This window comes from Lepisma saccharinum, chromosome 2, assembly GCF_977018435.1.
Source record: "Lepisma saccharinum chromosome 2, izLepSacc3.1, whole genome shotgun sequence".
Lineage (NCBI taxonomy): Eukaryota > Metazoa > Arthropoda > Insecta > Zygentoma > Lepismatidae > Lepisma > Lepisma saccharinum.
The window spans coordinates 126,335,861-126,360,748 of record NC_139230.1 but is presented as its reverse complement, the minus strand read 5'-3'; the positions used below and the strand labels follow the sequence as shown (position 1 = coordinate 126,360,748).

Sequence of the window (24,888 nt, the reverse complement as noted above, 5' to 3'; positions counted from 1 at the left end):
TAATAATATGTAAATTAATTAATTAGTACTTTATGTTTCCGATGCATATGGAGTATTGTTTTATGTAACCACAGACTAAGAAAAGAAGGAAAGACAACTTTAATATTATTTTGTTCTTCTTGACTAAAAAATATTGTTATTACATAAACAGTAAAAAGATGCTATAAAATCATAGATAAAACAGCAAATATTCATAATCTAGCTTATGTGTAGTCAAGACCACTACAATTTTTGTAAAAACAACTGTCCTGGCAAGGAAATTAATGTCAAAGAAGTATAAAAAAATAAACGAATATTTATTGAATAACAAAAGGAATGATAGTACGTCCTGATAAATATTTAATGTACATTATTCTAAGTAGTGGTGTACATAAATCTTGAGAGAAGCCTCCCCGATAGTCTAGTGATACCTCCGTCACCTTTTAATCAATAGATCCCGGGTTCGATACTCAGTGGAGGCACATAGTGGTTCGCGTCCCACTTTAAAATGTAGGTCACGTCCCGATTAACTTATCTTCCTTAGCACTGCTATTCAAAGCCGTATGTTCCCAATCTAAATTTGGCGAAAATAATTAATTGATTGATTGATTTGCTTTATTTTACTTCACATTTTGTGCCACTTTTGGCAAATTTGCGAAGATGTGTATAAGTGATGATGTGATGAAATTGATGAATGGACACTCACAAACATCCATCCCCAGGCCAGGATTCGAACCCGGGACATCTGGTGTCGTAGTGCAATGTGCTAACTACTCTGTCATGGGGGCCGGTTTTCGGCGGAAATAAATAGCCATCATTGGCCGATACGTGCAGTCACACAAAAGACAGAAGTGAAGAGGATATGTATAAATTGCTGATTCCCCTTCCAGCTTGGAGGTAGATAGAACAAAGCTAATTTCACAGTGACTTTCATCCCTCTTTTCCAAGAAATCCTCAACTACCTGACCTGGCATTAGTACGGCGGGTGGTTAAAACATCCACCTATCTTATGATCATGATCTTCAAACAAAAATTGGCAATGAATATTTTAAGCAGTTACATGCCTGCCTGCATGGTCACGTTTGGGTTCAACTTTCACTTGCCCATGCCTTTGATCTTGCCAACTTCTTCCCAGGAGGGTGAGGGTTTATGATCCAGTGTTTCTAGGAAAATCTATGGAACTTCCTGTGCTGGTCTCCCAATCTCTCACAAGGAAGGGTGAACGAACTTTTAGAAAGGACAAATGTTGAACCATTTTTCTAGCCACTGAAAATCTTTGGTATCAGATGGTATCGGTAAAAGAAAATCAACCGATACTCACCGATGCCGCCGGTATCGGGCGATACCCTGTGCAAAAAGAGTTAAAATAACATAAATTAACTGCAACTTACAGGCTACTGACTAACACCTACCTTCTTGCCACTGGACGGGGAACTGAAGAACCGGAAAACCTCCACTTCTGGTGTTCTCTGCAACTATATTTTTAATGAAAATGAGTAGTGCTTAATAATTGCATACAGTAACACAAAGTCAACAATTAAAATTCACCAACAACTTTTCAATTTTCAACCCTCTAAAGGGTTGGCATAATATAGCCTAATTCAACCGAATTAATTCAGTCAAGCACAACTTCCAAATATCCACTCTCAGATAACAGGTTTTTATTTAAGGGAGGGGGAGAAGATTCATAACAAATATGATGGTAATCCTTTTTGTAATATATATATTTTCTACTTGACATTTGAAACTCAATGCTGTCACCTTGTGAGTACAAGTTCCACGGTCTCATCTCTGGTGGAGGCACATTGCACGATGGTTTCAACACCACTTTAAATTGTAGGTCTTCTTCTTCTTTCTTTTCTGGCACTACAGCCCATCACAGGCCTTGGCCTCCTTCAGAATCTTCCGCCATCCATCTCTATCCAGCGCCTTCCTTCTCCAACTCCTAACTCCCAGCATACTTAGGTCCTCTTCTACCGAATCAACCCACCTTAAAGGTGGTCTTCCTACTTTTCTCCTGCCCTCCATATGCATAAACGTTATCTTTTTGCACATCGAGTTATCTGGCATTCGGTATATATGTCCTAGCCACCTTAACCGTATTAGTTTAATTTCCTTCACAATATCTATATCTTGGTAGAGTTGATATAGCTCATTATTGTATCTTCTTCTCCAAAATCCGTTTTCACATATAGGACCATAGATCCTGCGCAGGATCTTCCTTTCAAAACTTCCGATCATTGTCTCCGCATTCTTAGTTATAATCCATGATTCACATCCATACATTAAAATAGGTCTTATTAACGTTTTGTATAGGTTAACTTTTGTTTTCCTTGTGATATACCGGGACTTCATATGTTTTCCAAGTCCAAAGTAACTTCTATTTGCCATACTTATTCTGTGTTGAATCTCTGTCAGAGAATCTCCTTTTTCTGTTATATACACACCAAGATATTTAAATTCCTGTACTCTCTCGAAGGAGAGCCCGTTAACTTCAAGATGTGTAGTACTAGTATGCACCTTGGTTATTTCCATATATTTTGTTTTAGCAGCATTTACTGCAAGCCCCATTGTTTGTGCTGCTGTAAGGAGATTAGCTACAGCTTCACGCAATGCTCTTGTTGTTCTAGCTATTATAACCACATCATCTGCATATGCCATCATTTGCACTGACTTGTTTATTATAGTTCCTCTAGTGTCTATGCCTGATTCTCTGACAGCCTTTTCTAGTGCAATATTGAATAGCATACATGACAGGGCATCTCCTTGACGCAATCCTTGTTTTGTTTCGAATTCTTGAGATAGCTGATTTCTTATTTGTACTCTACATCGCACTTTTTTTAGAGTCTCTTCTACTAGATTTACTAGTTTCTGTGGGATGTTGAATTCCCTCATGGCTTCAATCAGCTCGTTCCTTTGTATGGTATCATACGCAGATTTAAAGTCTATATAGAGGTGATATGTATTTATTCCAAATTGTTTTGTCTTTGCGCATATCTGTCTAATTGTATGTATGTGGCCTGAGGTAGATTTTCCCTCTCTAAAGCCACATTGGTAGTCACCTATTATTTTGTTTACATACGGGGAGAGCCTTCGGAAAAGTATATTAGAGAGAATTTTGTATCCGGTGTTAAGTTTGCTGATGCCTCTATAGTTTTCTGTTTGTAGGCGATCCCCCTTCTTATATATGGGGTATATTATACCTTCTTCCCATTGTGATGGGATTTCTTCATCCTTCCATATTTTATCTAGTAGATTTTGAATGCTTCTCAAGAAATCCCTTCCGTGAAGTTTCATCATCTCTGCTGTTATTTTGTCAGATCCTGGCGCTCTATTGTTTTTCAGCTTCTCAATGGCACTCTTAACTTCTTCAAGGCTAGGTCCCTGCTTTTCCTGTTCATTAAGCTGGGGATTTGTTACATTCTGATCTTCTTCCGTATGCTGATTCTGTTCTTGCTCCATTCCACTTCCATTCTGGTTTTGTTCATTCAAAAGTTCATTAAAATGTTCCTGCCATCTAATTAAAATATCCTGGTCATTACTTAACAGTCGTCCGTCTTTATCCTTACATATATATGCTCCAGTTTGGAATCCTCGCATTTCATTGACAGTTCTATAGAATCTTCTACTCTCTCGTTTTCCATTAAATGATTCCACTTGTCTCATTTAACTTTACACACTCTCTTTTTTCTTTCTCTTATGTATTTTCTTTTCCTTCCTTCTCAGTTCTCTATATACTTCTAGCTTTGCTCTTGTAAAATAACTTTGTATCATATTTCTGTATGCTTCATTTTTCTGCTTGGTTATCTCCTTGCACTCCTCGTCAAACCATTCATTACAGTTTTGTTTCTTCATTTCCCCTATTTCCTCATCTGCTACTTTTATTATTACATCTCGTATTTTGCACCACTCTTCATTGGGATTGGTGTTGTTCACGCCATCTTCCAGGTTTTTCAGTCTGTCAGTAATCTTTTCCTGATATGTTTTCTTTCTGTCTCTTTCCTTCAATTTATATATATCATATTTTGTGATTTTACTTTCTTGCCTTTTGTGTATACATGATATTCTGTTCTTGATCTTAGCAATCACCAGGTAGTGATCCGTGTCCACATTTGCTCCCCTAAAACTACGTACATCTAAAATGCTTGATTTGTGTTTACTATCTAAAATTACATGGTCTATCTGGTTACTTGATCTCCCATCTGGAGTTCTCCATGTTGCTTTATGTATATCTTTGTGAGGATAAAAGGTGCCTGCTATGATCATTTGATGCCTATTTGCAAAATCAATCAGTTTTATTCTATTATTGTTACTCTCATGGTGCAGGCTATGAGATCCTATCACAGGTTTAGCCCAGATTTCCCTGCCTACCTTTGCATTAAAATCTCCAAGCATTATTTTGATATCATATTGGGGGCATGAATCGTAAACCCTCTCCAATTTATCATAGAAAGCATCCTTTTCTTCCTCAGATTTATCCTCTGTTGGTGCGTGGGTTGTTATCAAGCTGTAGTTATGGAACTTTCCCCTAACTCTTAAAATGCAGGTTCTATCATCTATTGCCTTAAAATACATTACAAGATTTTTCATCTTTTTCTTTATTAAAAAACCTGTTCCAAACTCATGTTTTTCTCCACAGCTATAATATATTACTGTGTCTTTCTGCTCCAACACATCCTTCCCAGTCCACCTAATTTCCTGTAATGCAAGAATATCAAGCTTGTATTTATTAAACTCTTCGGTAAGGTTTCTTAGGGCTCCAGTTCTGTATAGAGATAATACGTTCCATGTTCCTACTCTCATATCCTTATTCTTGCCAGTTCGTCTTACATATTCCAGTCCGGCTCTCTGATTTGAAGGCTTCTCAACAATAGGTGCTTTTACTGGGTAGAATGGTCAGTCCCACGCCAAACCCCCAAGCTTGGGGGACCAGGATTTTTTTGGGGTTTACTCCCCTAGGGAGGCTGGCTTCACCATGCCTGAAGAGTCCTCCCTACCCTTGGTTTTCTGTTAGGGTTTCCTTCCCTTAGCCTTTGGGGATCCCTCCCCTCCCTGCAAGGCGGCAGCGGCAGTGCTTATTTAATGGCGGCACTTTCTCGCCATGACACAGTGCTATCAAAAGGGCTTTTCTGGGTTTTTATTGAGGATGGTCCTGCCAAAAACCAACCTCTCCCAGACCCTGATAGCACTGCCGCCTCGGTCCGGGACTGCTTATTCGGCACTGCCTTATTCGCAGCTAACCATCATATCTGATGGCCGTTCGCTATCCGCCACCTGCGACCCGCCCAGTTGCTGAGGCTCGCCTCGGAAATTGTAGGTCTAGTCCTGATTATTAATGATTAACCTACCTCAACACAAAAGTGAACTTCAAATTAACTCAAACAAAACCATTCACAGACAACACATGTATTGCATTTTCAACAATTGAAAACCATACATCACTGATGGAAACCATATTCAACAAAATAAATTCATAATTTTATTGAAAATAATTTCTTCCATATTTTTTTCTGCACATGTCTGAGTGGGTTAGAGATAGCAAATGTTACAGCTTTTAATTACCAATATTTTAAAAACAAAGTCACTGTTCCACACATTCTTTCATTTGTGATACAGCAGCTTAAATTGGTCAAAAGAGTTGCTACTAGAAAAAAATTCTGAAAGAAAGCATTATCTATGATACCCAGGAACTAAAGAAGTATACATACAAGTGCATATGTGTGAAGAGTTTTGCCAACAATAATGCAAACTACCAATGATTAATGAATTTGAGGAACAACAAAAAAGTCTCCAAAATAATAACTTTTCGAGGTCAAAATCTGGGTAAATTTCAAGCAGAATAATGCAATGGTATATTTCTGAATTTGCTGTTGTAGAGTGGCCTTCCAGTTTCTCTGATCCTGATTCCACCATATCACATACCTCTTAGCTATTACTACATATAGCTAAGGAAAAAATCCCCTAAGGTCAGTTAAAAACACACACTTAAAATATTCTGTGAATACAACAGCAGATGGTTACATATATGCATGTTAACTTATTTATTGGTTACAAGGCGAAACTACAAATAGTACGGTTGAACATATGTACTTGTAACTTGCTATGTATAGACAACAAATTCCATTGGACTCCTAGTCTCATAAATATGTAAAAATATAATCAACAAAAAATATAATCAACCTTGTTATTTTTGAATGAAAAATAAATGTGAGGGTTGATTAGAAAATAAGGTAAAAATGGACATTCAATAAACAGTATATATAGATGCTGCTACACTTCCTTTCTGATGAAGTGGCAGAATCGTTTGAGTTAAAGGCCTCCCCAATAGCACAGTGGTAGCATCATCACCTTGTAATCAAGGGGTCCCACGTTCGATACCCAGTGGAGGCACATAGTGGTTTTGATTCCACTTTAAACTGTAGGTACAGTCCCGATTAACCTTACTGTGCACAAAGTGGACTTAAAACACTAAATCAAACAACCAACCAACAGGGTTACATTCAAACGGTGGAAAAAAGATTGGGGGAAAAAAGGTTCAAAAATCTCAGTATCCCTTAAGTAATTAAAAAAAAAACTGACTCAATTCCTTCACTTGGGGAAAAGCTCGTATTTATTTGAAAGCAGATGAGAGTGGATGATGGTTCGATTACCCCTTAGCCAAGCATAACGTAACAACAAAGTAGTCATTCACCCAGGGGACAAGGCTTTCAATTCCAGTCTGGGCATGAGTGTTCTTTGCAAGTGTCACTTCATCAATTTTATCATGTCATCATTTATCCACATCATTGCAATTAGCCAAAAGTGGAAGAGAAGTGACTCTAAATAACAAAAAGTAAATCGAATTGAGATTCAAGATGCAGACGGGAGAAAATAAACAATCCAAATCAATAAGAGTATCTCTCTTTCTGTAAGGGCCCAAATGATGTAACTTCAGGATCACATTCATTTCTTTCTCTTACTTACATACTGATTTCCTAGCATGTCATTGAACACAAAAGTAGGATAACAAATCTCGCAAAATCAGTACAGGGTGAATGAATGTCTTCGTGGATTCCAGGTATAATTACTCTTCTTCATGACATAAATCATTTAAAAATATAATGATGTATGTGCCAATGACTAATAAGATTCGACATCACATAGTAAAACTGCTATGTTTATTTGAAGCTAGAGCACGATTATCATTTGGGGGTGGAAACAAGCACAAAACCATAATGTACAATTGCCTTCAATAATAAACACACGCAATCTTTACATACATTCTATGAGCAATGTTTGAACAGCATGCAGACACTATCTGATGAAGCATAATTGCTAAATCTCACCCACTCCTGATTATTTTTTTATTATTATTATTTACCGAGTACGAAGTGTTGTAATAATGTAATATAAGATTATATTAAATCTTCTTTTCTTCTTTTCCGGCACTACAGCCCATCACAGGCCTTGGCCTCCTTCAGAATCTTCCGCCATCCATCTCTATCCAGCGCCTTCCTTCTCCAACTCCTAACTCCCAGCATACTTAGGTCCTCTTCTACCGAATCAACCCACCTTAAAGGTGGTCTTCCTACTTTTCTCCTGCCCTCCATATGCATAAACGTTATCTTTTTGCACATCGAGTTATCTGGCATTCGGTATATATGTCCTAGCCACCTTAACCGTATTAGTTTAATTTCCTTCACAATATCTATATCTTGGTAGAGTTGATATAGTTCATTATTGTATCTTCTTCTCCAAAATCCGTTTTCACATATAGGACCATAGATCCTGCGCAGGATCTTCCTTTCAAAACTTCCGATCATTGTCTCAGCATTCTTAGTTATAATCCATGATTCACATCCATACATTAAAATAGGTCTTATTAACGTTTTGTATAGCTTAACTTTTGTTTTCCTTCTGATATACCGGGACTTCATATGTTTTCCAAGTCCAAAGTAACTTCTATTTGCCATACTTATTCTGTGTTGAATCTCTGTCAGAGAATCTACTTTTTCTGTTATATACACACCAAGATATTTAAATTCCTGTACTCTCTCGAAGGAGAGCCCGTTAACTTCAAGATGTGTAGTACTAGTATGCACCTTGGTTATTTCCATATATTTTGTTTTAGCAGCATTTACTGCAAGCCCCATTTTTTGTGCTGCTGTAAGGAGATTAGCTACAGCTTCACGCAATGCTCTTGTTGTTCTGGCTATTATAACCACATCATCTGCATATGCCATCATTTGCACTGACTTGTTTATTATAGTTCCTCTAGTGTCTATGCCTGATTCTCTGACAGCCTTTTCTAGTGCAATATTGAATAGCATACATGACAGGGCATCTCCTTGACGCAATCCTTGTTTTGTTTCGAATTCTTGAGATAGCTGATTTCTTATTTGTACTCTACATCGCACGTTTTTTAGAGTCTCTTCTACTAGATTTACTAATTTCTGTGGGATGTTGAATTCCCTCATGGCTTCAATCAGCTCGTTCCTTCGTATGGTATCATACGCAGATTTAAAATCTATATAGAGGTGATATGTATTTATTCCAAATTCTTTTGTCTTTGCGCATATCTGTCTAATTGTATGTATGTGGTCTGAGGTCGATTTTCCCTCTCTACAGCCACATTGGTAGTCACCTATTATTTTGTTTACATACGGGGAGAGCCTTCGGAAAAGTATATTAGAGAGAATTTTGTATCCGGTGTTAAGTTTGCTGATGCCTCTATAGTTTTCTGTTTGTAGGCGATCCCCCTTCTTATATATGGGGTATATTATACCTTCTTCCCATTGTGATGGGATTTCTTCATCCTTCCATATTTTATCTAGTAGATTTTGAATGCTTCTCAAGAAATCCCTTCCGTGAAGTTTCATCATCTCTGCTGTTATTTTGTCAGATCCTGGCGCTCTATTGTTTTTCAGCTTCTCAATGGCACTCTTAACTTCTTCAAGGCTAGGTCCCTGCTTTTCCTGTTCATTAAGCTGGGGATTTGTTACATTCTGATCTTCTTCCGTATGCTGATTCTGTTCTTGCTCCATTCCACTTCCATTCTGGTTTTGTTCATTCAAAAGTTCATTAAAATGTTCCTGCCATCTAATTAAAATATCCTGGTCATTACTTAACAGTCGTCCGTCTTTATCCTTACATATATATGCTCCAGTTTGGAATCCTCGCATTTCATTGACAGTTCTATAGAATCTTCTACTCTCTCGTTTTCCATTAAATGATTCCACTTGTCTCATTTAACTTTACACACTCTCTTTTTTCTTTCTCTTATGTATTTTCTTTTCCTTCCTTCTCAGTTCTCTATATACTTCTAGCTTTGCTCTTGTAAAATAACTTTGTATCATATTTCTGTATGCTTCATTTTTCTGCTTGGTTATCTCCTTGCACTCCTCGTCAAACCATTCATTACAGTTTTGTTTCTTCATTTCCCCTATTTCCTCATCTGCTACTTTTATTATTACATCTCGTATTTTGCACCACTCTTCATTGGGATTGGTGTTGTTCACGCCATCTTCCAGGTTTTTCAGTCTGTCAGTAATCTTTTCCTGATATGTTTTCTTTCTGTCTCTTTCCTTCAATTTATATATATCATATTTTGTGATTTTACTTTCTTGCCTTTTGTGTATACATGATATTCTGTTCTTGATCTTAGCAATCACCAGGTAGTGATCCGTGTCCACATTTGCTCCCCTAAAACTACGTACATCTAAAATGCTTGATTTGTGTTTACTATCTAAAATTACATGGTCTATCTGGTTACTTGATCTCCCATCTGGAGTTCTCCATGTTGCTTTATGTATATCTTTGTGAGGATAAAAGGTGCCTGCTATGATCATTTGATGCCTATTTGCAAAATCAATCAGTTTTATTCCATTATTGTTACTCTCATGGTGCAGGCTATGAGATCCTATCACAGGTTTAGCCCAGATTTCCCTGCCTACCTTTGCATTAAAATCTCCAAGCATTATTTTGATATCATATTGGGGGCATGAATCGTAAACCCTCTCCAATTTATCATAGAAAGCATCCTTTTCTTCCTCAGATTTATCCTCTGTTGGTGCGTGGGTTGTTATCAAGCTGTAGTTATGGAACTTTCCCCTAACTCTTAAAATGCAGGTTCTATCATCTATTGCCTTAAAATACATTACAAGATTTTTCATCTTTTTCTTTATTAAAAAACCTGTTCCAAACTCATGTTTTTCTCCACAGCTATAATATATTACTGTGTCTTTCTGCTCCAACACATCCTTCCCAGTCCACCTAATTTCCTGTAATGCAAGAATATCAAGCTTGTATTTATTAAACTCTTCGGTAAGGTTTCTTAGGGCTCCAGTTCTGTATAGAGATAATACGTTCCATGTTCCTACTCTCATATCCTTATTCTTGCCAGTTCGTCTTACATATTCCAGTCCGGCTCTCTGATTTGAAGGCTTCTCAACAATAGGTGCTTTTACTGGGTAGAATGGTCAGTCCCACGCCAAACCCCCAAGCTTGGGGGACCAGGATTTTTTTGGGGTTTACTCCCCTAGGGAGGCTGGCTTCACCATGCCTGAAGAGTCCTCCCTACCCTTGGTTTTCTGTTAGGGTTTCCTTCCCTTAGCCTTTGGGGATCCCTCCCCTCCCTGCAAGGCGGCAGCGGCAGTGCTTATTTAATGGCGGCACTTTCTCGCCATGACACAGTGCTATCAAAAGGGCTTTTCTGGGTTTTTATTGAGGATGGTCCTGCCAAAAACCAACCTCTCCCAGACCCTGATAGCACTGCCGCCTCGGTCCGGGACTGCTTATTCGGCACTGCCTTATTCGCAGCTAACCATCATATCTGATGGCCGTTCGCTATCCGCCACCTGCGACCCGCCCAGTTGCTGAGGCTCGCCTCGGAAATTGTAGGTCTAGTCCTGATTATTAATGATTAACCTACCTCAACACAAAAGTGAACTTCAAATTAACTCAAACAAAACCATTCACAGACAACACATGTATTGCATTTTCAACAATTGAAAACCATACATCACTGATGGAAACCATATTCAACAAAATAAATTCATAATTTTATTGAAAATAATTTCTTCCATATTTTTTTCTGCACATGTCTGAGTGGGTTAGAGATAGCAAATGTTACAGCTTTTAATTACCAATATTTTAAAAACAAAGTCACTGTTCCACACATTCTTTCATTTGTGATACAGCAGCTTAAATTGGTCAAAAGAGTTGCTACTAGAAAAAAATTCTGAAAGAAAGCATTATCTATGATACCCAGGAACTAAAGAAGTATACATACAAGTGCATATGTGTGAAGAGTTTTGCCAACAATAATGCAAACTACCAATGATTAATGAATTTGAGGAACAACAAAAAAGTCTCCAAAATAATAACTTTTCGAGGTCAAAATCTGGGTAAATTTCAAGCAGAATAATGCAATGGTATATTTCTGAATTTGCTGTTGTAGAGTGGCCTTCCAGTTTCTCTGATCCTGATTCCACCATATCACATACCTCTTAGCTATTACTACATATAGCTAAGGAAAAAATCCCCTAAGGTCAGTTAAAAACACACACTTAAAATATTCTGTGAATACAACAGCAGATGGTTACATATATGCATGTTAACTTATTTATTGGTTACAAGGCGAAACTACAAATAGTACGGTTGAACATATGTACTTGTAACTTGCTATGTATAGACAACAAATTCCATTGGACTCCTAGTCTCATAAATATGTAAAAATATAATCAACAAAAAATATAATCAACCTTGTTATTTTTGAATGAAAAATAAATGTGAGGGTTGATTAGAAAATAAGGTAAAAATGGACATTCAATAAACAGTATATATAGATGCTGCTACACTTCCTTTCTGATGAAGTGGCAGAATCGTTTGAGTTAAAGGCCTCCCCAATAGCACAGTGGTAGCATCATCACCTTGTAATCAAGGGGTCCCACGTTCGATACCCAGTGGAGGCACATAGTGGTTTTGATTCCACTTTAAACTGTAGGTACAGTCCCGATTAACCTTACTGTGCACAAAGTGGACTTAAAACACTAAATCAAACAACCAACCAACAGGGTTACATTCAAACGGTGGAAAAAAGATTGGGGGAAAAAAGGTTCAAAAATCTCAGTATCCCTTAAGTAATTAAAAAAAAAACTGACTCAATTCCTTCACTTGGGGAAAAGCTCGTATTTATTTGAAAGCAGATGAGAGTGGATGATGGTTCGATTACCCCTTAGCCAAGCATAACGTAACAACAAAGTAGTCATTCACCCAGGGGACAAGGCTTTCAATTCCAGTCTGGGCATGAGTGTTCTTTGCAAGTGTCACTTCATCAATTTTATCATGTCATCATTTATCCACATCATTGCAATTAGCCAAAAGTGGAAGAGAAGTGACTCTAAATAACAAAAAGTAAATCGAATTGAGATTCAAGATGCAGACGGGAGAAAATAAACAATCCAAATCAATAAGAGTATCTCTCTTTCTGTAAGGGCCCAAATGATGTAACTTCAGGATCACATTCATTTCTTTCTCTTACTTACATACTGATTTCCTAGCATGTCATTGAACACAAAAGTAGGATAACAAATCTCGCAAAATCAGTACAGGGTGAATGAATGTCTTCGTGGATTCCAGGTATAATTACTCTTCTTCATGACATAAATCATTTAAAAATATAATGATGTATGTGCCAATGACTAATAAGATTCGACATCACATAGTAAAACTGCTATGTTTATTTGAAGCTAGAGCACGATTATCATTTGGGGGTGGAAACAAGCACAAAACCATAATGTACAATTGCCTTCAATAATAAACACACGCAATCTTTACATACATTCTATGAGCAATGTTTGAACAGCATGCAGACACTATCTGATGAAGCATAATTGCTAAATCTCACCCACTCCTGATTATTTTTTTATTATTATTATTTACCGAGTACGAAGTGTTGTAATAATGTAATATAAGATTATATTAAATCTTCTTTTCTTCTTTTCCGGCACTACAGCCCATCACAGGCCTTGGCCTCCTTCAGAATCTTCCGCCATCCATCTCTATCCAGCGCCTTCCTTCTCCAACTCCTAACTCCCAGCATACTTAGGTCCTCTTCTACCGAATCAACCCACCTTAAAGGTGGTCTTCCTACTTTTCTCCTGCCCTCCATATGCATAAACGTTATCTTTTTGCACATCGAGTTATCTGGCATTCGGTATATATGTCCTAGCCACCTTAACCGTATTAGTTTAATTTCCTTCACAATATCTATATCTTGGTAGAGTTGATATAGTTCATTATTGTATCTTCTTCTCCAAAATCCGTTTTCACATATAGGACCATAGATCCTGCGCAGGATCTTCCTTTCAAAACTTCCGATCATTGTCTCAGCATTCTTAGTTATAATCCATGATTCACATCCATACATTAAAATAGGTCTTATTAACGTTTTGTATAGCTTAACTTTTGTTTTCCTTCTGATATACCGGGACTTCATATGTTTTCCAAGTCCAAAGTAACTTCTATTTGCCATACTTATTCTGTGTTGAATCTCTGTCAGAGAATCTACTTTTTCTGTTATATACACACCAAGATATTTAAATTCCTGTACTCTCTCGAAGGAGAGCCCGTTAACTTCAAGATGTGTAGTACTAGTATGCACCTTGGTTATTTCCATATATTTTGTTTTAGCAGCATTTACTGCAAGCCCCATTTTTTGTGCTGCTGTAAGGAGATTAGCTACAGCTTCACGCAATGCTCTTGTTGTTCTGGCTATTATAACCACATCATCTGCATATGCCATCATTTGCACTGACTTGTTTATTATAGTTCCTCTAGTGTCTATGCCTGATTCTCTGACAGCCTTTTCTAGTGCAATATTGAATAGCATACATGACAGGGCATCTCCTTGACGCAATCCTTGTTTTGTTTCGAATTCTTGAGATAGCTGATTTCTTATTTGTACTCTACATCGCACGTTTTTTAGAGTCTCTTCTACTAGATTTACTAATTTCTGTGGGATGTTGAATTCCCTCATGGCTTCAATCAGCTCGTTCCTTCGTATGGTATCATACGCAGATTTAAAATCTATATAGAGGTGATATGTATTTATTCCAAATTCTTTTGTCTTTGCGCATATCTGTCTAATTGTATGTATGTGGTCTGAGGTCGATTTTCCCTCTCTACAGCCACATTGGTAGTCACCTATTATTTTGTTTACATACGGGGAGAGCCTTCGGAAAAGTATATTAGAGAGAATTTTGTATCCGGTGTTAAGTTTGCTGATGCCTCTATAGTTTTCTGTTTGTAGGCGATCCCCCTTCTTATATATGGGGTATATTATACCTTCTTCCCATTGTGATGGGATTTCTTCATCCTTCCATATTTTATCTAGTAGATTTTGAATGCTTCTCAAGAAATCCCTTCCGTGAAGTTTCATCATCTCTGCTGTTATTTTGTCAGATCCTGGCGCTCTATTGTTTTTCAGCTTCTCAATGGCACTCTTAACTTCTTCAAGGCTAGGTCCCTGCTTTTCCTGTTCATTAAGCTGGGGATTTGTTACATTCTGATCTTCTTCCGTATGCTGATTCTGTTCTTGCTCCATTCCACTTCCATTCTGGTTTTGTTCATTCAAAAGTTCATTAAAATGTTCCTGCCATCTAATTAAAATATCCTGGTCATTACTTAACAGTCGTCCGTCTTTATCCTTACATATATATGCTCCAGTTTGGAATCCTCGCATTTCATTGACAGTTCTATAGAATCTTCTACTCTCTCGTTTTCCATTAAATGATTCCATTTGTCTCATTTTACTTTCCACACTCTCTTTTTTCTTTCTCTTATGTATTTTCTTTTCCTTCCTTCTCAGTTCTCTATATACTTCTAGCTTTGCTCTTGTAAAATAACTTTGTATCATATTTCTGTATGCTTCATTTTTCTGCTTGGTTATCTCCTTGCACTCCTCGTCAAACCATTCATTACGGTTTTGTTTCTTCATTTCCCCTATTTCCTCATCTGCTACTTTTATTATTACATCTCGTATTTTGCACCACTCTTCATTGGGATTGGTGTTGTTCACACCATCTTCCAGGTTTTTCAGTCTGTCAGTAATCTTTTGCTGATATGTTTTCTTTCTGTCTCTTTCCTTCAATTTATATATATCATATTTTGTGATTTTACTTTCTTGCCTTTTGTGTATACATGATATTCTGTTCTTGATCTTAGCAATCACCAGGTAGTGATCTGTGTCCACATTTGCTCCCCTAAAACTACGTACATCTAAAATGCTTGATTTGTGTTTACTATCTAAAATTACATGGTCTATCTGGTTACTTGATCTCCCATCTGGAGTTCTCCATGTTGCTTTATGTATATCTTTGTGAGGATAAAAGGTGCCTGCTATGATCATTTGATGCCTATTTGCAAAATCAATCAGTTTTATTCCATTATTGTTACTCTCATGGTGCAGGCTATGAGATCCTATCACAGGTTTAGCCCAGATTTCCCTGCCTACCTTTGCATTAAAATCTCCAAGCATTATTTTGATATCATATTGGGGGCATGAATCGTAAACCCTCTCCAATTTATCATAGAAAGCATCCTTTTCTTCCTCAGATTTATCCTCTGTTGGTGCGTGGGTTGTTATCAAGCTGTAGTTATGGAACTTTCCCCTAACTCTTAAAATGCAGGTTCTATCATCTATTGCCTTAAAATCCATTACAAGATTTTTCATCTTTTTCTTTATTAAAAAACCTGTTCCAAACTCATGTTTTTCTCCACAGCTATAATATATTACTGTGTCTTTCTGCTCCAACACATCCTTCCCAGTCCACCTAATTTCCTGTAATGCAAGAATATCAAGCTTGTATTTATTAAACTCTTCGGTAAGGTTTCTTAGGGCTCCAGTTCTGTATAGAGATAATACGTTCCATGTTCCTACTCTCATATCCTTATTCTTGCCAGTTCGTCTTACATATTCCAGTCCGGCTCTCTGATTTGAAGGCTTCTCAACAATAGGTGCTTTTACTGGGTAGAATGGTCAGTCCCACGCCAAACCCCCAAGCTTGGAGGACCAGGATTTTTTTGGGGTTTACTCCCCTAGGGAGGCTGGCTTCACCATGCCTGAAGAGTCCTCCCTACCCTTGGTTTTCTGTTAGGGTTTCCTTCCCTTAGCCTTTGGGGATCCCTCCCCTCCCTGCAAGGCAGCAGGGGCAGTGCTTATTTAATGGCGGCACTTTCTCGCCATGACACAGTGCTATCAAAAGGGCTTTTCTGGGTTTTTATTGAGGATGGTCCTGCCAAAAACCAACCTCTCCCAGACCCTGATAGCACTGCCGCCTCGGTCCGGGACTGCTTATTCGGCACTGCCTTATTCGCAGCTAACCATCATATCTGATGGCCGTTCGCTATCCGCCACCTGCGACCCGCCCAGTTGCTGAGGCTCGCCTCGGAAAAAAGCTCATCTGAGCTCCTACCGCTGGGTTATATTAAATCACTGTAAATATTTATGCGATGCATATCTCGGGAATGTTTCTACTCATCTTCTTGATTTTTCAGTGATTGGCAGGATTTTTGGCAAGATCCTTCTTTTCATTCAGCTGTCAAAAGCTATGTTAACACACGTTAAGAATTACTATATCATAAATACATGTTCTTGAACAGCATGTTGTAATCAAGGTGCCCCCATTTTAATATCAGGTGGAGGCTCATTGCGCAGTGGTTCGGATTCCTGTTTAAACTGTTCGTTCAGTCGCCATTAGCCTAACTGTGCATAAGGTAGACTTAAAACATTGACAACAACAACAACAACAACAACAGCAACAACAACAACACACACACACACATACCATCACACACACATACAGAAATACGATGTTCTTTGTTTGTTCTCTTCACTGCGGACCTAAATATATGTCGGATTTTCAAATGATAAATGACAAATATTATGCTATTTTCAACGTTTGAAACTACCCACCTCAGACTTTACATCACATCTTTCTGCATCAGGAAAAGCTGGACCTAAATTGCATAAATTTTAGCGGAAATATCTCGTCCAAAGCCGTTTTCTTCCCGAAAAAGATTTTGCAAACAAGTAGGTTTGAAGCCATGATTTTCAATTCTGCAAGCAAACACGATCCCCCTACGCCACACGGTTCATGTTATTTTATGCACTCGGTTCAAAGGATGAAGACATACACATTTCTGTTGTAGTGTACTGCTGTGTGAAGTGGAAAGTTTTAGGTGTTTGCTCGAGCCTTTAGGATAGCTGAGGAATGCTTGTAGGATTAAACATTATGACTAGGGCTCGGAAGTTGATGACCTAAAAAATAGTCATAAGATGACCTATAGAATGACCGAAAAATAGTAAAAAAAATATTATAAAATAATTTTTACTGTGAAAATGAAAGCTTGATTTCTTTCATAAACTACATGAGAGTAAGTTGTCTAATAAGTCGATGAAGCCCGTTGTCTGGTGGTTGAAACTACTGAAGCAAAGGGGAAAGAGCAAGTAAGTGATAATGTAGATTTCTTTGTTTACTTCAAGGTTACATAAAATATACCTCAAGGTTTTTCTTTAAAAATCATTCATCTCCTTTCTGGTGGAAGCACACAGTGGTTCGGATCCCACTTTAAACTGTAGGTGCAGTCCTGATTAGCATAACTGTGCATAAAGTTGACTTAAAACGCCAAATCAACCAATTAATCTCTTGATCAGAGTGAGCCTTTTACAATACTGTAGTCGGCCAGCATTCGAAAATACAGTTCTGCTTTGCGTACACCAGAGTATAATTTCATTTAATATTGTGACTAATTCTACTTTAAAACCACAGATTAAAGCGATAACAGTGTCCAGATGAAGAACCTCAAAGTAGTCTTCACACAAAGTATTTTAATCCATTGCCAAACATTTCAGTTAAGAATGATATTATGATATTCCATTGACCCTATTTTCGGTTCATAATGAATTTGCTAAAAGGACCATGTCAAGAAATCTAATTATGTAAGCTTTACTAGTAAAGGCATTTAAAATGCATGAAACAACAGGGGAGGAGAAAAATTAACCTAAAAAGTAAATAAAAATGCAACAAACACATTTAAGAATGCAACCCTATAGCACTACAGCCCAATATTGGGCCCTGGCTTGCCTACCGACTGCTGGCCTCCCTCCCACGTGGGCCACCAGGGGGACAGCTGTTGTAGAATTTCGCGACCGGATTACGCTCACTCACTTGGAGCTCCCCAATTTCCTCACGATGGTGGTTTTCCACCAGCCCTATACACAGGCTGAAAATTCCTGCAGACTGAACCTGGGATCGAACCCATGCCATACCGCATCCACCGCCCAAAGCAAGGTGCATTAGACCTCACGGCTACGGAGGAGGACACTGTTAAGAATACTGACAAGTAAACTAAAAGGTAAAAAAGGCCGAAAAATGCAAAAGAAATGTAAAATAGAAAGTGTTTTCAGGCTCTAACTGAAGGGAAAATGACATGATATAGAGTTTAGCATTGTTTTTAAGGGTCAGAGAAAAAGTTGATTTTTCATCAACATCCACACCCTAATTACTAATTATGACCATTGAAAAAGTTGGAGGGAAGGAAGCGGCTTGCTTAAATTTTTCTTGCTGAGGGATCCTATCATCCCATATCTCCACTTTCTAATACAGAAAGAAAATCAAGTTCATATTTCGAAAATGATTTGCAGTTTTCCACCACGAAAATATGTTTTCATAGTTTGAAGTTCATTTGTATTATCTTGCAGGGTTTCCATTGTTTTATTTTCACACATATTTTATATTTCATACGTTGAATATCCCTTTCCTCTCTCTTTTCATACAGTGTTTGGAAAGAAGCTGAAGTTTCTTGGCAACCGGGTTCAGGTTCAAATTACTCCTTTTCGCTCTCGTGTTCCTACTTTAAACAAACAACAAAAGACTTCGTAACTTAACGATGCTTGTTCAAAATACGGAATTTTTACACAATTTACAAAATATGACAAAACACCAATAGACATGTACATAATTTTTCCGTTTCAGCGTTTCTCAATTTTTTCTGAGTTTGTTTACTCATGAAAATTGCCATGAAGAAGTTATATACATGAAAATATGTGTGAATTGGTTTCTTCAAACTGGTAGCAAATTTTAACATGACCTACCTGGAGAAAAGGTAGCATGCTTGATTCTCACCAGGGAGGTCGTACATTCGATTCTCCATTAAGGCAGGATTTTCTTCAGGAGTTTATCTTTGGATGTAAAGTTTATCCACCGTGCTAAAGAGTTAATATTGGTCTCTGTATTTCACGAGGTGAAAGGAAATTGTAAGAGGAAGTTGTTTCGGATAGGAGGAAGTCAGAATGCACAGAATCAAGTTATGTTGAGCTAAGTCTGTAATGTGGTTTCAAATATTGCAAAGTTAGTGGGAATCTGATACTCGTACTATCTGTTCAAATAAGACAAACATTTTAGATGCAAAGCAGTGACGAATTAACGATCATTTTGAGGCGTTGAATTTTTTTTTGTCACTCACTATATAAATACTTATAATAGTTTCTTATCGAATCGACCTCCGTTGCAATAACCATTTACTTATGTAAATTGGCAATTTACTATTAGTTTTAGATGCATGGTAAGATGATGGTGAGAGGGATTGACAACAGTTATTAGGAAGGAACGGACATAAAATTACCAATATTAGCAATTTGAACTCATTAAACACTTTCCTTCATTACAGTAATGCTCTACATCACTACTTAACATAACTGTATATGTTTTTTATAGTATATCGAAATCAAACAATCAATATTTTAGGTGACAGAGAAGAACAAACAATACATAACATAAATAACATTACATTTTGCAACCTGAATACATATATGTGATTTGTGAATTAATCATGATGTGTGTTAACACAAAATATGAATAATAACTAAAAACCATTTAACCTTCAAAACTGGAAATCTGCAACCTCTAAGGGGAAATATGCGCAGAAGGGACGTCCTTCAAGTGAGCATCGGATTCATTTTTTTTAAATATTCTACTATCAACGATCTTTGTTCAGCAAACAAAAGAAAAGAAATGAGGAGAGAGTGGGATTTGAACCCACGACCTTTCACGCTTGACGAAAAAGATAGCACCATAACCAACTGCTCTACGTTAACTTGATGACGTTATGCCCTTAAAAACATGTTGACTTTTATGAAGACTCCCACCTTCCTGTGAACCAAGCACATTTTCTTGACTAGTCGTGACAAATATAACTTTTTGAGTACTGTTCGATATTATGCAAGGTATTGTAAATAAAATGTCGCATAAACTCCTCACAAATTTGCTTCTTTCTGCACAAACTTGATGTTGATTTCCTCCAGGTGGAGAAAAACTTTGTTCAGTGTTTCAAACCCCTCAAATTTCAAGTCAAGCAAGCAGAATCATAAATATTCCTCAAGGTTATTTTTCCAATTTATTATTTCGTTTTGATTGTGTATTATAATAGCGGTTTATAGTTTCTAAGTTGATGGAAAGTGCAAAATTGTAAACCTCTCACCACAGCGTTTTTCATCTAGTGGAAGGACCTACTCAAAGTTGGCTACTCTCACCTGGAGCCGAAGTGCAATGTTGCTAAATTTACGAATTCGGGACTTAGAATTCTTTTGAGGCGGTCAAATAAGATGTTGCGAAGAGTACCTATGAAATGCAAGAATGTAATATACAACACATAGTATGTGCCAATAATTATGTATGGAGCAGAGACTTGGACAATGAAAGAGAGAGACAAAAGAAAGATGCAGGCAGTGGAGATGAAATTTTTAAGGAGTATATTAGGGAAGACTAGAAGGGATAGAATAAGGAATGAGGAGATCCGACAGACAGTGTGTTTGGTGAAGCTTCGGGACAGGATGGATCAGGCACAGATGAGGTGGTTCGGACACATGAAGAGGATGGATGCAGAAAGACTACCAGTAAGAGTTTACCATGCACAAGTAATGGGAATAAGACCAAGGGGGAGACCAATATGTTGGTGGAAAGAGCAGATAGTGGAGAGCGTTAGTTGAAGAGGACAAACTTGGAACACTGTGCAAAGAGAGGAGTGGTTGAAGACCAGGCAAAAATGGAGAGACTTGACTTCTATGCTGACCCAGCCAGAGGCAGGAAACAGTGAAGGATAATGATTACATGATATGGGATCCAGCCTCTTACCCTATCTAAAATAGAATGTAGGAGAATCAAATATTCTGTCTTCAGTTAAAAGCCGAGGCCATCAAGGGCACTCAGAACAAACCAGGACAAGACATACTACAACACACACATGCAATCCTATGAAGATTAAACTGGTGTTAGGTTCAGATGCCAGAGCCTTGATAGTCTGCAAAATACAGTCCAGAGTGCACTAAGTTTAGTTTAGTATAGTTTAGTTTATTTGCGTCCAAGGACTACCGGTGTGTACAAATTAAAGTACATGGTAATATAGGACATTTCAATACTTACATTACAATACAGGTACATTAATAGATTTTACAAATACAAAATATATAGCCAAAAATTGTAAAAAATTGGGTCTTACTCTGGTATTATATCAAAATCACAAAAAAATATAACATGAGAAGATATACTAATTACCCACTTTCATTTGACATTTAATTTTACAAGAATAATATGTGATTAAACTACATTATGTACATTTGTCTTATGTAAAAGTCGCTTCCATGTATTCAGCTATAGAATAAAAAACATGCTTCAGAAGCATTGATTTTATCTTGTGCTTGAATATCATCAATTTTGGTTCTTTCCTCACATCTTGTGGTAGTTTATTGTAGAGATCTATGGAAGAATTTAAGGGACCTTTCTTACATAAGTTAAGGCGGCAGTGTTTTATGTGAAGTTTGTCTTCATTTCTTGTGTTTAGGCCATGTATTTCCTCATTTGTGGCAAAGTTGGAAATATTTTGCTTAACATAAATTAAGCATTCATAAATGTATATGCAGGGGAGAGTTAACACATTAATTTTACGGAAAAGAGTTCTACATGAATAAGTTTTCTTTACTCCAGCTATGATTCTTATAGCTCTTTTTTGAAGCATAAAAAGGACATTGGAGTGGCCCTTGTTACCCCAAACCATAATACCGTATCTTAGTAAAGCATCAAAGTTTGCCATATAAAGGCACTTTACAGTTTGGGTGCTTGAGATGTCTACCATTTCTCGAAGGGCATAGCACACACTACTTAATTTTGATTGTAGCGTGTTTATGTGTTCTGTATAGCTAAGGTGTTCATCCAGAATGATACCAAGAAATTTTGAATTTTTTTTAGGCTCTAGTTGTGTATTCCCAGATATTAGATTGAGGCTTATTTGGTTTCTGGTTTGGATTGTAGAAAATGTAATGTAATTTGTTTTTTTTGCTGTTGAGGAGTAGATTATTATTTAAAAACCAGTCATCTAATTTGTTTAATACGTTATTAGCCTTAGATTGTAGAGCATCTTTGTAAGTGTCTGTTACTATAATATTTGTATCATCAGCATATAATATTGCATTTGCCTCAGGTATAACATTTGGTAAATCATTTATGTACATAAGAAACAAAAGAGGGCCAAGAATACTTCCCTGAGGCACCCCACATGTTACACTTTTCGTGGTGGAGTGTTGATGTGTCACGTATCCTTTTGCTGTGGTGTGAGCGATTTCTACAATTTGCTTTCTATTGGTAAGATAAGATTGAAACCACTTTTGTGGTAGCCCACGAATACCAAGTTTTTGAAGTTTCCACAGCAATATCTTGTGATTTACAGAATCGAAAGCTTTTGATAGGTCACAAAAGACTCCTAACATGTGATTACAATTATTCAGAGATTGTGTGACACATTCTACTAAGTCTGCTAATGCTGTTTTCGTGCTTCGTTCAGACCTAAAACCATGCTGCGACAAGCTTAAGATTGAGTGTTTACTACAGAAATTTTCTACTCTCATCATTATTGCATGTTCAATAATTTTTGAGAAGACTGAGAGTTGCAAAATGTAATTTGATAAATCCTTTGGGTCATTTTTCTTCAGTAATGGTTTAACAACAGCTATCTTTAGCCTGTGTGGGAAAATACCCTGTTCAATGGAATTGTTTATTATATCTAGTAATGGTTGACATAGGGAACTATAACATTTCTTAATTAGGAAGTCTGGTATTTCATCAATGCCGGAAGATCGTTTGTTTTTTATATGCCTGAAGATTATCTTTAATTCCTGTTCAGTAATGGGGGAAATGAACAAGAATTTGTCATTCACTGTTATGTGTGTAGAACATTCTTCTGGAGCCGCCATAAACCCATTCCTTCTATTTGGAACTGCATTTACAAAATACTCATTGAAAGCATTCGCAATATTAGGGGGATGTTGGACTTCTTTTCCATTAATGCATATCACCATATTATTACCTAAAGATTGGTGTTTTGTTGATGCATTTCTTATAATTTCCCACATTGTTTTACATTTATTGTTTGAATTATTGATTTTACGGTCATTATGATTAACTTTTGATTGGTGGAGTACATTTTTATATATTTGCTTATACCTCTTGTAATATTTCAGAAAAGATGAATTGGGATTCACCTTGCTTTCAGAATGGAGCATTTTTAGTTTTCTACTTGAGATTCTGATTCCGTTTGTGACCCATGGTTTACACTCGGTGGATATGTTTACTTGTTTAGGTGGAAAACATTCATTGTGTAACAAGACAATTTTGTTCAGAAAGAGATTAAATTTTTCTTTTGTGGAAGGTAAGTTATAAATATCTTCCCAATTTTTGCTGTTTAGTTTTCCAATAAACATGAGTGAGTTTGACAATTGGGTGTACTATGTGCAAGAGTCATCCCTTACACCCTGCTAAAATTTTCTGGTAATAAATCCCAATGGAAGATGAAACTTTAATCTTCATTACAAGACAGTCACTGAAAATTAAGTGGGAAAATTTTGGGTTACACTGGTAATTGAATTTTATTGCGTTCCCTCATAAATACAGCATATCGCTCAATTCACACACACACACACACATTTTTGGTGCATGCTCGCTTCTGCAGTTCTTCAATAAACTTTCAAAGTAACTTTCTTCTCATAAATTTCTTCTCTGTATTTATAATTTTGCAATTTTTTCTGTCATTTCTCATTAATACTACCTCACTCCATGTGTCTTGGTATTTTTGTTTCACTTTTATTATTTATTTCCTTTTTCGATGCATCTCTCTTAGGTATAATTTATTTTCTTTATTTTATCTTTCCCCCTTTTTGCAACCCTAAGGCATAAACTCAACTTCGAGAAACAATTTAACATTCTTAGAAAATTCTCAAAACATACTCATCCCCTTGACATCTTTGCTTGAAATCAATATGGACACCAGCACCCAGATATGTACAGAATTAATACTACATAACGCACACATTAATTCATATGTGCTGTTTTGCTACATTTCTTCTGGTGGAGAGTAACCTGCCTTGGCTTGGCCTGTTACTTGTTTTCCATTACACTTTAAAAAAAATAACAATATGGTTCAATCGAATTAAAGACATTGAATAACTACCATATTCTTTACCATGGATATTAGGGGGAAAACTCAGTTCTTTTATCTTTGAATGATAGCCCAGACGTTCAGTTTAGAAATATATAACAAGACTATTTATCTCGTTGACTAAATATATACGAAGAATTACATTAGAATATCCCCACATAAAAAAAAAAAACACGATCCCCTTTAATTAAAACACTGAAATTCTGATCTGAAATATATATATATATAGGCTGGTGTAGGCGGAGGTTATAATTCTGGCGGGAGGTGGGTGAAGTGTTCGGGCACTGTCCCCTGAGGCCCAGAGAGAATGGAATGGCTTTTTTGGTGTGGAACGGGTGGAAGCTGGAGAAGTGTAGGTATTGCATGTGGTTGGTGGGTTTTATG

The 24,888-nt window shown here is 37.0% G+C and overlaps 1 protein-coding gene across 1 annotated transcript in view; it reads right to left on the bottom strand.

Annotated features, from left to right (window-relative positions):
- Window positions 1–12,967: 12,967 nt before the first annotated feature.
- Window positions 12,968–24,888, bottom strand: part of LOC145983633 (uncharacterized) — a 48,187-nt gene continuing 36,266 nt past the window's right edge. Inside the window, exons 5-6 of the mRNA XM_083116697.1 lie at window positions 15,275–15,799; window positions 12,968–14,575 (exon numbers count right to left, since the gene is read on the bottom strand). Coding sequence (XP_082972823.1) covers window positions 12,968–14,575; window positions 15,275–15,799 — 2,133 coding nt within the window. The remainder of the gene's footprint in view (window positions 14,576–15,274; window positions 15,800–24,888) is intronic.